At 34.2% G+C, this 20,709-nt stretch overlaps 1 protein-coding gene across 4 annotated transcripts in view; it reads right to left on the bottom strand.

Annotated features, from left to right (window-relative positions):
* Window positions 1-20,709, bottom strand: part of Sema3a (semaphorin 3A) — a 447,300-nt gene that overhangs the window by 138,592 nt on the left and 287,999 nt on the right. For all 4 annotated transcript variants that reach the window (XR_013103905.1, XM_076913127.1, XM_034519468.2 and 1 more), the window contains 2 exons: window positions 11,315-11,472; window positions 7,389-7,451 (listed from right to left, as the gene is read on the bottom strand). Coding sequence is in view for 3 of the 4 variants with exons in the window: in XM_076913127.1 (XP_076769242.1) it covers window positions 7,389-7,451; window positions 11,315-11,472 (221 nt within the window). In the remaining variant the exon portion in view is untranslated. The remainder of the gene's footprint in view (window positions 1-7,388; window positions 7,452-11,314; window positions 11,473-20,709) is intronic.

The raw sequence follows: 20,709 nt of genomic DNA, 5'->3' as shown, positions 1-20,709 counted from the left end.
CCTTCCCTAAACTCTCATCAAAAGCAGTATATCAACACTAATATTAAGTGATGCTAAAGGACTTTGGGAAACTTTAATGATGTTTTGTAGATATAATGGTGATTTAGCCTATTGTTCCCTTTTGAATAAAATTAAAGTTAAAAACAGTCAAAAGCTGACGATAGCTTATTTATCTGCAGACAGATTTTTATCATCTGTAAGAAAATATTTCTAAAGTCAAGGCTAAATGTAAAGCATGATGGTCAGTGTGTCCATAAAAGTAAGTCGATATCTACTTACATACATCATTTGGTCAGTGAATCCACAAAAGTAAGTAGCTATCCATTTATATATCTCATTTGACACAAGAGAAACAGAATGTATCAGTGATGGCTATCAGAGTTACAGGTGAGTGGAACTCTAAGGCCTTCTCACTGTCAGCTAGGAAACCCAAACCCTCTCTCTCTAGAATTTACTCAGATTATGCTAATGAATCATGTAGAATGGCAATGCTTACTCTACCTTAGAGTGAATTACCTTGCTCATTTCCAGCCGGATCTAAATAATAATTCTTTAGCTAGTGCCAAATGAATGACCTTCTTTCAGGCCACTTAAAAATACACTTGAAATTTCTCAAGATGGTCAAATAAAATGGATTTTTAAAAAGTCTGTACTTCAATTGCTAGTATTATTGTGCAAGTAAAACAGTTAAAGTAACTTACAAATTACAAATGTAAATTCTTATATACGAAGGCCTGGTCTGGGTCGATAAAGAAATGTTTATCATCTTATTTGCTTTAATAATAAAACATTAAGCCCAAAGTTGAATAACATCCACATTCTAAATAAATTTAAAGGTACAATCTCACTTGTTGTCCATCTGAGTTTCTTAATGACTTCTAAAACAAGCATGTGTTTGTGAGGCTTGCATTGCTTAATCATGAGAAGCTATGTTTGGATCTCTGCAACCTATGTGAATAGTAGGGTATGGTGGTTCTTTCTGGAGAATGAAAAGCAGGAGGAACTCTGGGCTCACTGACCAGCCAGTCTAGGCAAACAGATGAAAGTCATAGCATGTCTTTGAAAAATATATTGGATTGTGACTGATCAAGAAATAGAAAATCAATCTGTGGCCTCCACTGGCATTTACATCCATGCCCAAACGTGCAAAACTTCACTCAAGAAGGAAACATTGTCGGTGTCACCAGTCACCAACTACTCTAATAAAGGGTGCTGTGATCAATATCAAGCATTCAGAAAACTCTCAGTTTTTGCAGTCATGAATGGCAAATTTACACTCTAATCTTGTAAATTCAGCTCATGCAATATTTTTCTCAATTAGGAAAGCACATATTACACAGAGGAATATAAAATTCTAAACTCAATGCTTTGTTATTTAATAAGACAAGATCTTTGCTGGTCTTCATTCAAAATTTGTTAGGTGCATGATTGCAGTACTATCTACTTTCACCAGGAAGCATATTTGGAAATACACCATCATAGTCAATTTAAGATCATCTTCATTGTCAATAAGAGCCATGTTCAATATTATCAACAAGTATAAAGTATCAGACCTAATCTACTTAAAGCAAGTTATCCTTCTATGGTTTTATGGATACATGCAAAAGATACATGGCTCCTGGGTCAGAGCTAATGGCATTATTATTCACAGGATGCAGTAGCCATAATATCATCATGAACTATATAGTTTGTACAGTTCTATTGTGGCAGTAAGAAGAGGATCAAGTAACAACTGCCTAGAGTGTATGGCTTTATACAAGAGGAATTATAGTAAAATAAATCTTAGTAGTTAAAACTGGGTGTGTTAATATGCCTTTGAGTTGACGGTGATGGTAAGTCACTATCTAGTCACTCTACACACAAGCTTCAGACTCCAGAGAAAAAGATGATCTTTCTTTTTCAAGGCTGTTTGAAACCAACCAATGGCTTCTGAGGGATAATTAATTTTACATTACTCTTAACTATAAAAACACAATTGAAAATAAACTGTGATATAGGTAGTCAATGCTATTGCTCGACAGAAATGTGACACAAATACATATTTATATTCAGTGAATGCTTATGATTTTTGTAGGCTCCAAAATTAAAAAAATCAATAACAACATCAACAATAACAACAACTCTACCTCACTTGCAAATATTTATCAAGCTTTCAAATTCCTAAAAGCAACCAACAACCCAAAACCCCTGAAGATTAGTGACAGCATTGAACTTTGAAATATTAAATAAAGTTTAATGTTTGGCATGCAACTTTTGACATGTATGAGACAAGTGTGACTTAAATTGTGTTACTTGTCAAAAATTAATGCTGTTAAATTCATGAAATATGAGTCATTTTGGTAGAGATGTTATTGTACAGCTTTATATGGTCATAACAGTTAAGAACAGGAAAACAAACTCCTTAAAACTACAGAGTCCCGAGGTTCAGGTGCATAACACTGTTCTCTGAAATGTATCTGGAAAAGAATTCTGAGAATCTGCTCCTTTTGGTTCCTCTCAGATGGTTGAAATTTTGATTTCCAATGATGCTCAAAATATTTCTAGCAGTCATACGGTTGCCATTTGGTTTTATTGAAACAGTGCAAAGAGAGATGGGTTACTAGGATAAACAAAGAGGATTCAGAGAGCTATTGATTCAAAACAGATTCTTTTACCAGCTTAGCACAAATTCATTTTGCAGTTGCAAACCATGGTCAAGGAAGCTAAGCTACCACAAAAAAATGTACTGCAAATAACTCAGTGCATTTAAAGCCTCAGCAACGGTGAGCTGAGGGCAGTCAAAATGCACAGATCATATTTTACTTTTCTCCTTTTTAATATAAAATATGTATTTTCCAGCGTCTCTGTAGTAATAGTGATTGTAAAGGTAATAAGTACTTTATACCTCTAACAAAAATACTACAGTGATTCTAAAGTTTAGCACTGACACATCAAGCAAAGAGTGTATTAATTAACAGGACAGTGTGTTTGGTAAACTGTATCCACTTCTTCAGGACAAAAAAACCCTCTGAGATTAGTGTTGTCAGAAATGTCTTTTACTAGCAGATAAGTGGCAACATATACCACTGAGTGTGTGTGTGTGTGTGTGAGAGAGAGAGAGAGAGAGAGAGAGAGAGAGAGAGAGAGAGAGAGAGAGAGAGAGAGAGAGAGAGAGACAGAGACAGAGACAGAGAGAGACAGAGACAGAAACAGACAGAAAGACAGAGAGGTGGGTGGGAGAGTGGACAGACTGCCTCTTTACCACAGTCTTCACTCTGCAATAGTTGCTATTAATACATTTGTTGTTTATTGGTGCAGAGTAATAATGGATTGGATCTTCCCAAATACACAAGAGAACTGGGAGGTGGTTACTCCCCCAAATGAGGTTACAGCCAGAGGCAGAAACTATGCAAGTTCAATATCATGAAATGTGGTTACTCCTGGATGATGAGGCAATTTCCGACAAAGAAATGAAGCCCCCTCTTGGACACTTTAAAGTGATACATTGCGCAGACTTATAATAATACTTGCTGGGTTCGTCTCACTTTTAGTGTTATATTCTTACATTGTACTGAGTCCTGAGAGGACAGCCCTTTCCCAAGATGGTTTGATTCTAGATACTTTATTTCCATGGGAGTTGCGGAAGTAACCAGACAGGAAAGGGTGACCCACATTTTAGAAACCAGAGAGCACTCATGAGGAAATTATAGTTTACTATTCTTGTAAATGTGAAAGGTCAATTTTTATTGTGATTACTGTTCTGTCTTGAAGTCCTGATGGTTGCCTGCCCCCCACGTGCATTCTTGTGGTTTCTAGCATCACAAGAGCACGTTGAAAAGAATTCCTGTTCATAAATCCCCACTGATCACTATTTACTCAAGATACAGTACAGAATTTTCATGAAGCTGCTCAAGTGTTATTGCATAAATCAGGTACTGAATGAAATATAGTCTTTCCTCTTAGTATTTCTTTCAGATTAGTTATTTATATTATTTCTTAAAATAATAATGGTGCTTGCTCATGTTTATCAAAAACATGTTACAAATCTTAACAAGTCACCTAATCTTTATCTCAAAATCACATGTAAAGAAAAAGGACGGAGAAGTGGATATGTAAATTAAAGCCTGAAAATAAAAAAAATATTAATATATCCAATAAGAAATATTTACATTGAAATAGCACCTAAGGAGGCTAAACAGTAAAGGAAATGAATTTAAATAAACTCTCAATGCATCAACTGTACTTTCAATATCTGGGCCAGGGAAGTCAGTATTAAAGAGCCAGATGCATTAAACAGAAGCATACAATGGGGCATACTTTAATGTTAAGTACAACAAAACCAAAAACATTTCATTGAAACAAAATCATTGTGTTTTTATTTTCTTAAATGAAAATTTCTGGAGAGGCTAAAGGATTCGAAAGAAAATTGCCTTACTCAAACACAAAGAAATATGAAAGTGCATAGTGACGATGCCACATCCTACATTGATTTTTCCATCATTAGGGCACCGTGTACTACTTTTAACTTTAGAGGATGTAGACTGCAGTGTATCTCTCTCTCTACCATACAATCTGGAGCCACCAACATAGAATATCAGCCAACACCAAACATTAATTCTCTTATTCATTTTAGTCCTATAGCATCCATAACGTTTGTCATAAACTTTGAAAATCTGAAGTTGTTCTTCTAGGGATGCACTTATCAATTTAAGATTATATGACATATCTCAGTACAGTGAGGACATGAGATTTTTGTAGTAGCTGAACTAACTGAATGTTGTCTAGAAACCTAATCTCAGATGTCAGAGAGGAAGTCAGGAGAGAGAGAGAGAGAGAGAGAGAGAGAGAGAGAGAGAGAGAGAGAGAGAGAGAGAGAGAGATATTAAGATAAATAATTTGAAAACGACATAAGCTCAATAGAATATTTGCACATCATGGCATCTGAATATTCTGATTCATTCCTGTTACTGAATGTACTCAGTACTTGGTCATTGCATTTAGTATAAAATTTAGGTAATTTTTAGGTCAGACAAGTAACATTATTACCAGCACTGTTCTGACAAAGTCAAATTGAAAACAGTATAACTCTGATGTGGTCCAGATCACAGTGGAAGCCTAAACCAAAGTTTTCACTTACCATATATAACTATTATATTCAACAATAGTAAAAAGACATCAATTTTGGTCAGAATTCAGTATTGATTTTTTAATAACTAATATCACATAGTGAGTCCACCTGTGCCTTTTTCACCTTTACTGGAATCCTGTAACCTGTTGTTGTTGTTGTTTTGGTTTTTTTGCTTGTTTGTTTGTTTGTTTGAGATCAATGTCTCCATGAGTCCAGAAAAGTACAACACTGGTGCAGGACAACTGTTAGTCATTTCTGTTTTAGTGGAATGATTCCAATCCAAATTTTTCTATTGGTATCAAAGATATCATCCTGTGCCTGTTTTTGTTTGTGGTGTTAGTGAGTGTTGAGGGTCCTCATTAGTGTGCATGTATGCATGCGTGTGTTTAGCTATGCTCACATGTGGGTACTTGTACACACGAAGGATGGAGACAGGTGTTCACATCAATGTCTTTCCTCATTTGCTCTCTTTTTTTCTTGTTTGGCATAGGGTCCCTCACTGAACTTGAAACTCATAAATTTTCTTAGGCGAGCTGTCCAACGTACTTCAACAATCTGCCCGTCTTAGCCCAATCACAGGCCAGGATTCCAGGAGTGCTCTACCACTCCAAGTTTTTCCTTTGGGTCCTAGGGATTCATTTTTCACTGTCCCCTACTTGCATAGTCGGCACCTTAGCAAAAGACTCATCTTCTCAGTCCAAAAAAATATTTTCTTTTATGTTAACTTCTTACATAAAATTAAAATGTTTGAAAGATTTTGAATGAATTGGTTTTAAATGGCTATTCTGAATTACTTTATTTTCTGGTCTGATACAATGGGATGTTGTAGTTTACAACTGCACACTCTGACTTCCGCTCCAACTCCAGCCTGATTTCTATGAACAGCACACTCCAGATTTCTATGTGCATCCCTGAATTGTGCAGCTTTAGTAAAAAATGATTCTGGCAAGTTTAGAACAACATCCTTGGCATCTCACCGCCATCACTACCCTTCACTCTCTGGGCATATCCCTCTGGGTTGTCCTCAAAACCAATCCTTTGAACTCATTAGCCAGAATTCTCTGTTCCTCTGCATTTTATCATGGTAATTCACACCAAACCTCGCCCTGCTTCTGGGCTGTAAATCTATACTTGTCCTAGTATTTGGATCTTCTCTACCCACCTACAAATTCAGTGGAGTAGGCCTCGGCATGGTTAAAAATCTTATGAGTGATTTGCAATCTATTGCCCGTGTTTAGCAGGTAATTTCCAATGGCAGACTTCCAGTTGCTATTGATAAGCAGATACACCAGGGTTAGGAACTTCTATGCCTTTTGTGCCTCAATCCATCTTCTTTCACCAGTGTCAATGTTATTAACTGATGGAGCTATTCCTTACCAGTGAATTCAAGTCTACATTTGAGGCAGGGGCTGTCAATCAGATTGCCTTTTGATAACACCTGCTTAGACATGGATGTATGCCTTTGGACACACACAGGATAAATTTCTTCTAAATATTAATATTTAAAATAGACAAAAGCTTTAGATATATCTCTGTGTTTCAGATCTCCTGAAATATTGATAAGGTATAAAATACAGTACATGTTAATAATGAAATTATAATAATCTATTTATTAATAAAGTTGAATTGATTTTATGGTTTGTTTAGATTTATTACTTTACTTCCAACCCATTGCATACTTTGTTACCAAGTTTGCCTAAGAAAGAAAGGACCTTATGTAAAAGTTATTTACCTAAAGATAAATGATAAATCCATTATAGCATTGCAAAATAGTTTTTGACTCCATAGTGTCTAGAATACTGTAAGTTACAGAGTTCACTCTTAATATTTATTTGAAAAATAACAGAAAATATAGAAAGATTCATAACAAAATTAAAAGAAAGATAAAAGAAAGAAAAACAAAACAGGAAGTGTAAAAAGAAAACAAAGATAATTTAATAATGATGACCCTGGGAGAAATTATCATTCAAGAGGAACCAATATGAATTAACATTTAACTCTACCTGAACAAATCATTTGCCATTGAATATAGGCGTGTATGATACAGTATTGCATTTAGGTACTTATTATCTTCACAAATAAACCATCAAAGAAATGATTGTTATTATTACTTACTTTCTTTATATAAAACTATGTTTTCATAATTGGACAATATCACTTACTCTTCCAATGACTAGATTGACAGCTAAATAATGGTGTTTAAAAGAATCTGAGAGAAGAGATCACATAGTAATAAATTATTTGAGAAATTTCTGAAATAATTTAGCAGATTAATGCTTACCAGGATATCTTTTCCGGCCCATTTGCATTCATCTCTCCTGGTATAAGATACTGGCCACACAATCTAAGGACACAAAACAATCATATTTTTATGAGACTAAATTTGCCAAGAGATCCATTTTATATAATCTTTTGTATTTGTTAGGCAAGCTTAGAGAAAGAAATACTATATGCAGGAATCTTTCAAATGTGACTTTCTTTTAACAATAGTTAATACATTTTTACATACAAAGGTCAAGCATTCTCCACTTATAAACTATTTTTTTACATTGTATGAAACTAGAATTGGAAATCTACTGAAGGAATTCATACATCTGAGCAGTACAGTGTGGAAAGGGTAGTTACACTGGGTGGAAAACAAAGATTGTCTTGGGAAAACACGAGGATCTAGGTGAGAATTTGCAAAGAACACGACTTCCATTCTTTTAAATTTCTCAGTATTTATCATGAAATAACGATTCTGAAAATTTAACACTAGTGTACTCCAAATACATCTTTCTGAACTAAATCCGAACATGGCAATAAAAGGGTGAGAGCTGAAATGTTTGGAAAATACAGTTCATAAAGTAACCTCTTTCTTCATTACCCTCTTTCTTTCTCCATGTGAAAATAAGAAATATTTAAAAATCACAACATATGTTTTGAGATGATGAAAGTGGAAACAAAGTAAAATCCATATTTGTAAAACTGCTTCTTTGACTGGGCGTGGCCATGGTGTTTATTAGCTATAGTCCTACTACTTGGGAAGCTGAAAGACTTTCTGGGACTTTTATTCATATGGATCCAGTCACAGTAGAAGAACCATGATGTTACTGATGGTGGCTCAGACAGTTGAATATATTTTCTCTATAATAGCAATATAAATATTCTCGTTCAAATTTTAGTATAAAATTTTCCAAGTTCCAAATCCCCCAAATTTTCCATGGGTTTTAATTTTAATAGTTTTTTTTTTTCTCCACTGGGTAGAACAACATATTATTTCTCCATCAGTTTTCTCTTCTAGTTATATTTGTTAATTTCCAGGGGGAAATGTCATACATTAAATAAAACTCCAGAGTCAGTGGCAGTTTATTATTTATATGTGCTGGAAAGCTTTGAGCCTCAGGATGATTGATTACCATTCATTTGAAGCCTCAAGATAATTCACTGTGAATGGTCACAAGCTCAGGTAAAGATTGAGATTTCAACCCAGGGAATTGGAACCCCAAGTGTAGCATACTTATAAACAAGAGTTTAGGAGTCATTGAAATAACATATGATTCCTGGAGAAATGCATTTCAAGTTCATATAACAAATATGATATTTAAGAATACAATGGGTAACCATCATTTTTTATTATTAAGTCCTTAATTTGTTTTTTCTCTTCTAGGTGATTTTCTGCACATATATGTTTGTATGTCTAAATTAAAACTGAGATAAAACCTGTTCTACATAATGTAGTCACATATTGAAGACATTTAAAAATAGTTCATTGATTGTATTTATGAATGAACATTACTCTGAACCTTGACATTCTAGAGGACAATCCCATGGCCATCTGTCTTCAAGTTAGCAGTTCAGGTCAGGGGGTTGTACCTTTTAAATTTGAAGTTCACAGTGGTTGAGGATAAGATATAGTGTTTCTCTATCCAATAATAAACTAAGATTTATTTAATGTTATAGCAAACTGCTAGCTAAGTTGTGCTAAAATGAAACAATTTTATTCACATATATATTATATGTATATGAACAAATTGATCTTAGAAGACACATTTTTTCATTTTTCTAGTTCTTAATTGTTCTTGCTAAACAATTATTGGTCTTATTTTGTGTTTTTCACTTCTGTCAAATATTATAATTTTATAATCATATTACTTTTTTTCTTTATGTGAAACTAGTTAACTACCAATGTCTTAGTTTCTGACTCCATTATTTAAAGTATTTCATGATCTACTTTACACGTGTGTATGTTTACGTGAAGATGTGTATGTAGAAGTGTGAACTCTAGAAGCTAATGCTGGGTATATTTCTTAATTGTTTTCCTTTTTATTTTCACTGTAGCAACAGTGAAGCATGAGCTCATAGATTTGCCTGGACTGCCTGAGCAGCATGTCGCTTGTTCCCGTTGTCTCTACTTCCCAAGAGCAATGATTGTGGGACTATTTTATGATCCTGGCACTTTAAGTGGGTGCTGTAAACAGAACACAGGTTGTCATGCTCATTAACAAAGCACTTGGATCTATCTTACTTACAAAATTCTAGCATTTTGATGTGTTGATTTGGTTCTTTTAAAATTCAGACAGAATTTATTTCATTTCAAAGTTAACAACATGTGTCTAAAGGAAAGTATTAAATACATATTTTACATGATTAGAGGTAGTATGTGGGCATATCTATCATCTATCTATCTATCTATCTATCTATCTATCTATCTATCATCTATCTATCTATCTATCTAATCTCTCTACCTACCTACACACACACACACACACACACACACACACACACACGACATTTATAAAATAACAAAAGTTATCCTCATAATTTTAACAAATATGATATCCTAAAGTTAAAATAGCAAATATTCAAAGTTTGTACTTCACTAAAGAATTATTTCTTTGTATAAAATATCCACAAAAATGCTTCTTATTTTTTGACCATTTAAAAGTTTTGAAAGACACATTTTCTTATTACATGGTCATCACCTGAGGACATTTAGAAATAACCCCTTTCAAAAATAAAACAGAATTAATATACTCTGGTTATGATTTAGTGTCTCATTTTTACTATAAAATATATTTGAACTGCAATGCTTTATGAATATGGATCTTAATTGAAGCTTTTATATATGTAAATAAACTTTTATGTTTAGGTAATAATAATGATAAAAGGACACATTTAAAGTTATGTCTCCAAGCAGAACCAAACCTTTTTACAGTTCATCCACATTTAAGAAGTTGTCATCCAATGTGTTCTCCATAAATAGTTCTCCACACCACATTAGTGCCTTCAGTGGTAAGGAGCAAAGCCAAACCCAGAGATGCCAATAAACATGCTAGCTGAAGCACACTCAGGAGTTCTCCTGGAAGCTGTTCTAGAAAGACTTGCTTCCTCAGGGAATTAAGGCTTGAAAACTAAGAAAATTTGGTTGACTTGTGGTTATAGCATGTAGACGAAGCAAAAACAATACTGTCTGCTTTTAAAATCTCTGTTTGTTTACAAATTCATAGAATGATTGAAATGAGCCAGAAATCTAAAGGAATATTATGAAAAATATCAACCTTCTGATATCTAAATAACCAATTTTGTAAGAATAGTGATGCCCTGAAATTTGAGTTTACATGAGGAGCTGCAAATTTATTATTTAAAATGAATGATTGTAAATATTCTAGGCATTATGGGCCACATGTTGTGTTTTATAATTACTCATCTCTATCATAACATGTGGTAGAAACATAAAATTGAATAGAGTATCTGTATTCAAATAAAACTATGTTCAGACATAAGAAGGTCGTCATATGATTACTTGATGAACTTTCAACTCGATGGATGACAATATGGAGAGATGGACAACTTACACAAATATACATATATATATATATTTCATAAACTCAAGTTATGATGTATTTCTCTAACATTTCAGATTATATGTTATTTTTTTCTGCATAAAACCTTAATCTATAAATACTTATGGAAGAATAAGCTAGAGGTTTTTTGTTATTGTTGTTTTGTTTTTAAAATGACTATCAACAGTACTATGATTACTTTTATCTTTGTTGATAATATGGCTTACTATATCTACTGGCATATTGTTGTCACTCATTTTATATATGTCTGGAAAAGTAATTTTGAAATAATTTTGTAGGCTATCCTGATACTAAGTAGCTATAGAATATCATAAAAACTTTAGTGTTTAAAAATAGAGTGCATGTATTAAAGTAAAGATACCTTTTGAAAATCTTTAATATTCACCAAGTTGAATGAAAATATATGATCCTTTGCTCCAACATACAGTCTACTCCGTTCCTCATCGAGAAGAAAAGTGTGATAACTGGAGCTGTTGGCCAAGCCATTGAAAGTGATCACATTGTTGGATTCCAACATTTCTAAAAGGTAACAAAACAAGACAGTGGTTATTAATGTGAGGTCCTTTATAAACACATACTGCTGGTACATGGTAATCTGATGTTCTGCTGTCAGTGGCAGGCAGTTCTTATTCTTAATGCTATTAAGAAATTCACAGAAACCATCTTTTCCCTATGATTCTTCAACGTTAGAATAATAGTAAACATCTTGTTGATCTCATTTCCATGGCTAAAGAACAAAAGGAAAGAAAAAATTTGTGATAGAAAGTGGTCTAATGGAGTATCTTCATATGTTCATGGACTAGTGACCTGGACCAGGAGGTTCTTCTTCTGTGGCAGGTTTTTCAAAAGAAAGACCAAGAGATCAGACAATAAAGAGAATAGGCAAGTTACTGATCAATTGGGAGATCATGCACAAGATGTCTTTTTCAAGATGCTTTATTACTGAGTATAGCATTGTACATACACTTTTCAGGGAAAATGAGACATACAAAGCAGAAGATAATATACAATGAGACAAAGTCATCAGGAAGCTATCAAGAAATGTACTAAGGGAACACAGTATATCTCAAGTAAGTTACAGGTTAACTACTGAAAGCCTCTAGGCTGGTACCACAGCCCTTCAAGGTAGGAACAGTCATGTTCTCAGGATGAAGAAACCCTAGCTCCTCTGTAGCCGTTGTTCCAGGCAATAACATGCGTTGATAAGCAAGTACCTAGTTGCAGACAAGGAACTAAGTTCCATCTCCATATGTCAGAGCCTCAGGGAAAGTCCTGGATCAGCCTGATTCTCAACAGAGTAGAACCTTGTACACATGTTTCTTCAATGGTGTGATGACTCAAGTGGTTTTATTTGTTGCAAGCCATTAGCTACATGGACACTATGTAAAAAAGCTAATGGAAACTTGGAGTATGTGTCACTTAACTCCCTAGGTTGTTTAGATTGTTCTACTGGGACATTTTAATGTCTTTTGACCATCTAATTTTCTATAAAACATAAACACTGTAATATTTAGGAGCTAAAATATAGAGAGATATCATATAATTTATTAAATGTGTTAATTTTTATAAACTTCTTGACTGCATTTTTTTTCTCTCTTGCACCATCTTCATGTAATGAAAATACTGCAGTGTTTCAAACTGTGCCCTTAATTTTGTCTCATGTTCTTTCAATATATACTTAATGCAATTAGTAATAAACTTTGATGTGGATTTATAAAATATAGATTCTTCCTCAGAAAGAAACTGCAATCCAAATATTGTCTCTTCCTTAACCCCTAACTTAAAAGAAAAATAAAAAACCTTGGCATATTAGAGATTGCCTTGCTTCATCTATGTTTCTTCCCTTTTTTATAAAAAATAAAAAATATGAGTTCAACAGGGAAATATAGATCAAACATTTATTATTTATGTCAGGCTAGAGACATTTTCACTTATGATATTCTGCTGCACCTTCCAGTGTCCCCGGGGAAGGCATGAGCACATGGTCTACCTTCATACACTATTTGTTCTTTAACATCATTGTGACTTCTTCAACTACATGTTCCCTTAAAAATGGCATCTACTCTTATAATCTATCTCATTGTTCTTTCTAAGTTTCAAAACTATAACATACCTAACATACCCTATTTCCAGAGTGTCCAAATTATAGGTACCCAAGCAAACTTAAAATATAAGCTCTAAAAAAGGCAGTTGTGGCACATATCTTTAATCTAAACACTTTCAAGGCAAAAGGAGGTAGAGCTCTGAGTTTGAGGCCAGCCTAATCTACAGAGTGAGTTCCAGAAGAGCTAAGGCTACACAGAGAAACCCTGTCCTGAAAAACCAAAAACAAACAAAAAAGTATGTCAGCTCAGCTAAAATAAATTTTAAGAAACAGTAAACAATGGAAGGGTCATCTAAACATGAATTTTAATTACAAACACATAGAAAGTGTATGAGAGAGGTTGAAGTATCAAGTATAAGAAATTAAGGAAACAACTTGTTACTTTTGAGTTCCCTGTTATAGGAGAAAAAATATCACCAGAGTTCCTGTGTATACGGAAGGCACACTAAAACCAACTAGTCATACCTTGGACCTCAGTATTATAGAAGATGGGATGAGTAATATGTCTCCCAAGAGTTATTATGAAGAAGAAAATAGAACAGTAGTTTATTTAATATATACTCAATTAAAAATTATCTGTATAATGTAAAAATAAATATAAGTATTCCGATCTTAAAAATTAGGGCCCACAACTGCAATGATTTTAGCCAAAAAATAACAAAAGAGAAATAGAACTTGTAGAGACCACCTCCAATAGATAGGCACAGGGATGGAGCCACACACCCATCTCAAAAATTAACCCAGAAATGTTTCCCTCCAAAGGAAAGTCAGGGATAAAAAATGCAACAGAGACTGAAGGAAGGGTCATCCAGAGACCTCCTCACCTAGAGATCTATCCCGTCTGCACAAACCAAACCCTGACATTATTGCTGATGCCAAGAAGTGCTTGCTGACAGGAGTCTGGTATGGCTGTTCCCTGAGAGGTTCTTCTAGCACCTGATGAATACAGATGTAGATATTCATAGCCAACCATTGAATTGAGCCCCGGGGGCAGGGGGTTATTCAAAGAACTAGGGAAGGACTGAAGAAGCTGAAGGGGATAACAACTCCATAGGAAGAACAATATCTACTAACTGGACCAGCTAGAGCTCCTAGGGACTAAACCACCAACCAAAGATTATAAATGGAGGGATCCATAGCCCAGATACATATGTAGCAGAGGATGGCCTTTTCTGACATCAGTGGAAGGGGAGGCCCTTGGTCCTGTGGAGGCTTGATGCCTCAGCATAGGGGGATACTAGAGCAGTAAGGTGGGAGTGGGTGAGTGGGTGGAAGAGCACCCTCATAGAGGCAAAGGGGAGGGGGGAGAAGGGAAATAGGATGGGGGCTTTGTAGAAGGGTAACTAGGAAGGGGGATATCATTTTAAAAGTAAATGAATAAAATGATTAATAAAAATGAATTAGGATCCATATGGAATATACTTTAAATAATACACTTACATCTGTCTTACTAAGTGTTCTGTATTAGACACTTCATCACTGTAACAGATGCCTGAGCAAAACAAAGTAAAGGAGGATACATGTGGACTAAGAGTTTCAGAGTTTTTAATTTGTATTCTACTGGTTTCATTTCTTTTAAGGCTGTGTCAAGGAAGAGTCATCATGAATGAAGGGCACAGCAATGGGAAGCTGTTCACTTCATGGTAGCCGGGAAGCCAAGAGCATCACACAGGATGAGTAACAGACATATCCGTCAAAGGTATTTCATCAATGATGTCTTTCCTACATCCAGTCCCTGCCTCCCATTTCCCAACCCATACATAATTCCTTGACATTATAAGTCCATCAATAAATTAACGTACTGATTAAGTCCAATTCTGCACTTCTCAATGCATGGCTTGACCTCCTGGCGACTAATGCTTCAACACAAGAGGTTTTCAAGATACAATATTCAAACTATGTCAGGTACTGGTAATTTTATATAGGGAAGGAATAAGTGATAGAGGCATGAAATATTGTATACTAATGCTAAGGTATATAATATTAAATATATAGAATTTGTATATTCATTTTAAGAACAATGAAGTATTTTGTCATCTTTTATACCATCAAGTCTAAATAATAAAAATGACTTTGTACACTGTAATTTTAAACAATGAAGAGATCCTTCCAACTGAAAACTATGTTACTAGCTGAATATAAGTTTGGCAAGAATCATGCATTTCTACATATAGAGTTACGCTTTTGGTAGCTTATATATGAAATCACCCTGGAAACAAACTACACATTTAAAAATGAACCTGTGAATTCAGTTCATTAAAAAAGAATATTTTCCTTGGTAGAAGTTTTTTCTATTGTTCTAAAATATACTTATTTTTGTATCAATCCATTTTTCCTAAATGTACTCTAATAAAAACCTTTGGCAAAGATATGCAAATTAGAAAAGAATCTTTTTGTGACCTCTATGAAGTGGTAAACATGAACCTTCGACACTACTTCCTGGGTTCAAATCAAACACCTTTCTTCCATTCAATCTCATTTTCAATATTGTCTTTGTTTAAATTTATGATTTTGATTTTCTTAGATGTCAACATACTATATGCTATCAATGGTAAGTATTTTCAATTCTGAATTTCCTTCTGCAAAAGCCAGGCTATTCCTTCTTCATTTCTGTGAAACTTTACAGTGACATAAACTGGTATTGGAGCCAAAACAAATCTTCTGTAATGTGAGATGCTGTTCAACATTCCTCTACCTTTTCACGTCTTACAGGTGCTCACACTTTATCACAGAGCAACTGATGGCGTTTTTAAAACAACATGTATTTGAAGGTGTTAGTGTGACCACAACACATCTGTGTAGACTACAGTTTTTATAGTGAGTGGAATTAATTATTAGGGCTATATCTCAGTATCATTGTGAAACATCACTTCTACTTCAAAATGTGCTCGCCATATTGAGAAGCAATTGAAAGATTATAATCAAAGATTTCTTTTGTATATTTGACAAGTAAGTTTAAACAAGTAATTCATTTTCCATATTTTCAGCAAATGATATATTGTCAACGATTTGGCAAACATTATAGTAAAGAATACACGGATTTAACTTCATAGAGTCTGCACCCAGTGAGTAGTACTATCAACATTGTGAATCAGAACAATATAGACAACAGGAATAAAGAAATAAGGGACTATATCTTGGCAGGAAAATTAATTTATATCATTTTAAGCAGCATTATGATTGGTTCTGGATAAATTACATGCTTTTTTAAAAACTTAAAAGTAGTGTTTGAAATCCCAAAATTGTAGATTAATTTGCACAGAGCAAACTAAGAGACTACACTCTGTCTGCCATCAGAATGTACTTCAGATCCCTATGGCACAAGAAACTGGGTTATTTACTCCACCTCCTTTTTGTTTATAAGTGTTCCAATTTGCTTTCCCACACCCTTAGCTATCACAGATTTTCTTGTGATTAATTTGAAAAAGAAAAAATGAACAGAAAATAGTTATAAAACAAAATCACTATCAACCATTACTTAAGATATGGAAATATAATTTTATAAACTTTCATTCCTTAATGTTTTACCACATGTCATACAAAATGGGTAATTTATCTTAAACTTCTACATGATGATTCATCTCTCTGTAATAAAATATATAGTTTCTTTGCATTCTTGGTATATTTAGAATAAAACCATAATTTATATCCACATTTCAATGACTGAGTCAAATTCTGAGAAAGGTAGTGAAGTGACTATTCATCCAAACATTCAAGACTGGCCAGATTTCAGCTTCTTTTAGTGGGATACAGGACCAGTTTGCTGCTCTTTCACATTGGTTGTTTTTCTCCTTGTGCATTTCTAACCAATTCATTCTCTTCCCTCCTCCCTCCCTCCACTTCTATTTCTACCTCCTCCATGTTTTATAGCAGGAAGGATAGCAGGACCCCACAAGATGCTAGACTCAAATGAAGTGCTTGTATTCATTGATGCTTTTAGGCTCATGGACTGTTCCTATGACTTAAACTTTGTCCTTTTCTTACAACAAACACTCCTTTTAAAAACCATCAGAGGCTGGGTCTATAAAATGCCAAAACACTTTAAATGATGACCACCTCTAGATATTTGTAAATATTGTGAAGTTCAGAGAGGTTAAACAAGTTCGCAGCCTACATTTCAGAGTTACATAGATACTCCTCCTCCTCTTCTTTCTCTTCCTTACTTTGTCTTTCAACTTTTTTCTTATGCTTCTTGAGAAAACAAAACAAAGTGCTAGTGTCTACTATTATCAGTTTTCTTGGTTTTCACTTTGGAATTTTATGTTATTAAGTATTAGAGTTTAAAACTTTCCTGTTTGCAGATCCTTTCCTCAGACTCTTGGTGGCCAACACTTCTAAAATATAAACTTTGTGGAGAAAAACATTTCTGTCACTGAATTTTTTTTCATTGCATAGATTGATCCAATATATATCCTTTTATTTCACAGGTGATTCTAAGTACATATTCTCAATTTATAAATTAGGAAAGTATTTCTCGAATATGTTTCAAAAACTATCTTCTAATTTTAAAAGTAACAAGCATCAAAATATGCATATTTACCTAACATAATCAGAAGCAAACTTACTTGACTAAGGTATATGACATCTGGAAACAACAATCTTACTCTCTTTGCCTAATATAATTTGTTTCAAATCCCTTCAACTTGTTTCTTTATCCCACTGAAGCTATATCAAAACCCTTCTCTGCTAGTTACTAAATATATATTTGTGGATGGCATGAATAATCATCTTTAAAAAACTCAAATTACACACCTAAGAAAGGTCCTAGCTGTTCTCAGTAGAGCCTTGAGAGTGAAAGGTCATTTCTAACCTGGGACTGGCAGCTGTGATTCTGGATCCCATACTATATGCAAACAGCAAGCATCTCAAACCTTAGAGCAGGAGATGAATGTTACAATGCTCGAGTCCTTTTAAGGCATCAAGAAATGGACTATTAATGATAAGATTTTTTGAAATGTAGTATTACTATTGTTGTTGTTGTTGTTGTTGTTGATGATGATGATAACCTGTAGATCAGGCTGGACTGGAACTCACAGTTCATCTTTCTGACTCATAGATTCCAAGGATGGCAGTCCTCTGTTCCTGTCTGTTTCTACTAGTTCCAATGTGACACAATTATTTGCTTCTCTATATTTAATAGTGATTATCATAATTCAGTGAATATATATATATAGTTTCTTGTAGGTATAACACATCAGCCAAGAAGTATGTAGAATATGCCAAGCAGCAGAACCTTGATAAAAATGCAGAAAGATATCCTTTGGGAATGTAGAAAGTAAATAATAAACAATAAAAGTAAACCATACCAAGTGGTAAGGAGTCCAGGAAGAAAAGAAGTAATAATGCTTAGCAAGAAATAATCCTTGGAAAATAAGCTAGTCAATTAAACCTGACCTCAAAAACAGGACCATAATAGAAGAGGAATAATGAAACACGGTAAATACAGGACATGAATAAAGACCATATGGTATAAGAAGAGAATAAAGACCATGTGATACAAGAAGAAAAAAAAAGACACTAACAGTGTCTAGTAGACCAAAGCTGTTAAAAGAAATATTAATTCATACCGAACAATGCTGTAAGGCAGAATTATTATTTTTTTTCTACTCAGAAAAGGATTCATTTCAGCTAGCCTACTAAGAATATTCTAGATCACATAACAAGTATGACAGAAAGTGAGGATATCTACTTCCATCTGACATGAGAGGTCAGGCTCTTTCTATTTTCCTTCACTGTCTTTAAAAAGACTGAGTTTTGGAGTATATTAAAAGCTAACGAGTGGGATGTTTGGTTTCTTCTTTCTATCACATCACTTTAGTTAACAGCCTCTTAAATATTTATATTACTGTATCTACCCTGTGCTCGCTCGTTTTACAAAGAAGAAACTCTGTGGTCAATTTTATCTACAACTATGCATTTTAACATGAGCAATATTTTGATGTGACTCAAATGTATACCTTGTAAGGCAGATTACCCTCCCAAGGCCAAACAAAGGCTTACTAGAAACCTCTGTTTAGATGTTGCACAAACATCTTAAACTCTGGACGATTTAAACAGAACTCACTCCTTTTGTTCTTTCTATTACTGACATCACCAACATTCTGCCTGTTTTAAGGCAGTTGCAAGGATCACTCATCCACAAAGATCCACGCAAGCCAGAGCTGCTTCATCATCCCCAGATGCAATCTATCACTGCAGTTTTACTTAACACAGTAATTTGTCCTGTGTTTGCTCTTGCTTACAAATGCATTGCCAGTGTCTTAGTTTAACTCCCCATAACATTTCCTTGAATAATTGTAGCTTTCTTCTAACTGAACTTCCTCTCTTGGTTTACACAGCAAATGCATTGACCCCAGAGGACTCTTTCCACAAAACACATATACTTTATACTGGCAAGAGATGACTAAGATAACAACATGTTTAATCTGTCTTCTTCCTTGCATCTCAGGGGAAGGGGAGGGATGCACAGAGAGACAAGAACACAAGAAGCAAGGAAAATATACATAAAAGATGAAGATGCACCTGAACAAAATATTAACTACATGAAATATAAGGATACTTTAAATTTTTGACAAAAATCTTGAAATACTAGTACAAAACTCCATATATTCCAGATCATATAGAATTATTAAACAAAATGGTAAATCATAGATGTTTCATCTACAACCTCTTTACTCTTGAAAAAAATCTTATAAAATATCTATGCCTATAAAATTACTGATAAAATATCCATAGATGAAATATGTAGAGTTAAATCTAGAGAGTAGCCCCAGAATTAGGCCAGAAGTCATTCTAATTATACACAGAACAAACATGCACACACACACACACACACACACACACACACACACACATGCACACACATTATATATTGTGTTACCTTTTATATTAATTAATAAATAAGTTGAGTGAAGTCAGAGTGATGGCAAAACTATTTCACAATACATCTAATGTGCTTCATGAGAAAGACATCTATTGCCAAAGTGTAAGGGGAAAAGTCTGTAGAACAGGGACTTCCCAGCAAGATGTTTTTTTAAAAAGTCATTAAAGCTTGTAGAGTATATGTCCAAGTCAAAATAACAACCAGCCTGTAAAATCCTCCTTCTCCCCACTTCATGCTTTCAGTCAGATGGAAGAAAATTGCTCACTGAAATGTGACCCAGCAGCGTAGGGAAGAAGAGGGGCTGGGGAAGAAAGTAAGATCAGCTCTACTTTTCAAAGTCCTAAGACAATGGAATGTACAACCAAATTCTACTTAAATTCATGCCCTTGCTAATAAGGACTAAACAGATATTTATCCCTCTCTCCTCTTTTCTTTCATTCATTTCTATATCTTTCATTCCATATATATATATATATATATATATATATATATATATATATATATATATATAGTGTTGAATATGCTGACTTGAAAGATGTCTTTCTGCAAGATCTTATCTGCAGAAGGAATAACTGATAAATAAAGAAGTGGGAGGAATAGGAGGAGGAGAAGAAAGAAGAGAAGAAAAAGGAGGAAGAGGAGGAGGAAGAGGAGGAAGAGGAGAAGGAGAAAGAGACGATGACATCTGAGATCCATATAGCAAAAGCAAGTTTTGCACAGAAGGGAAGAAAGAAGACAGATCTCAGACTGACTTAGAGTAAGATCATTT

The sequence above is a fragment of the Arvicanthis niloticus genome, chromosome 15 (assembly GCF_011762505.2).
Source record: "Arvicanthis niloticus isolate mArvNil1 chromosome 15, mArvNil1.pat.X, whole genome shotgun sequence".
NCBI lineage: Eukaryota > Metazoa > Chordata > Mammalia > Rodentia > Muridae > Arvicanthis > Arvicanthis niloticus.
Note: the sequence above shows the minus strand (reverse complement) of the source record. Positions and strands in the feature narration are given on the sequence as shown.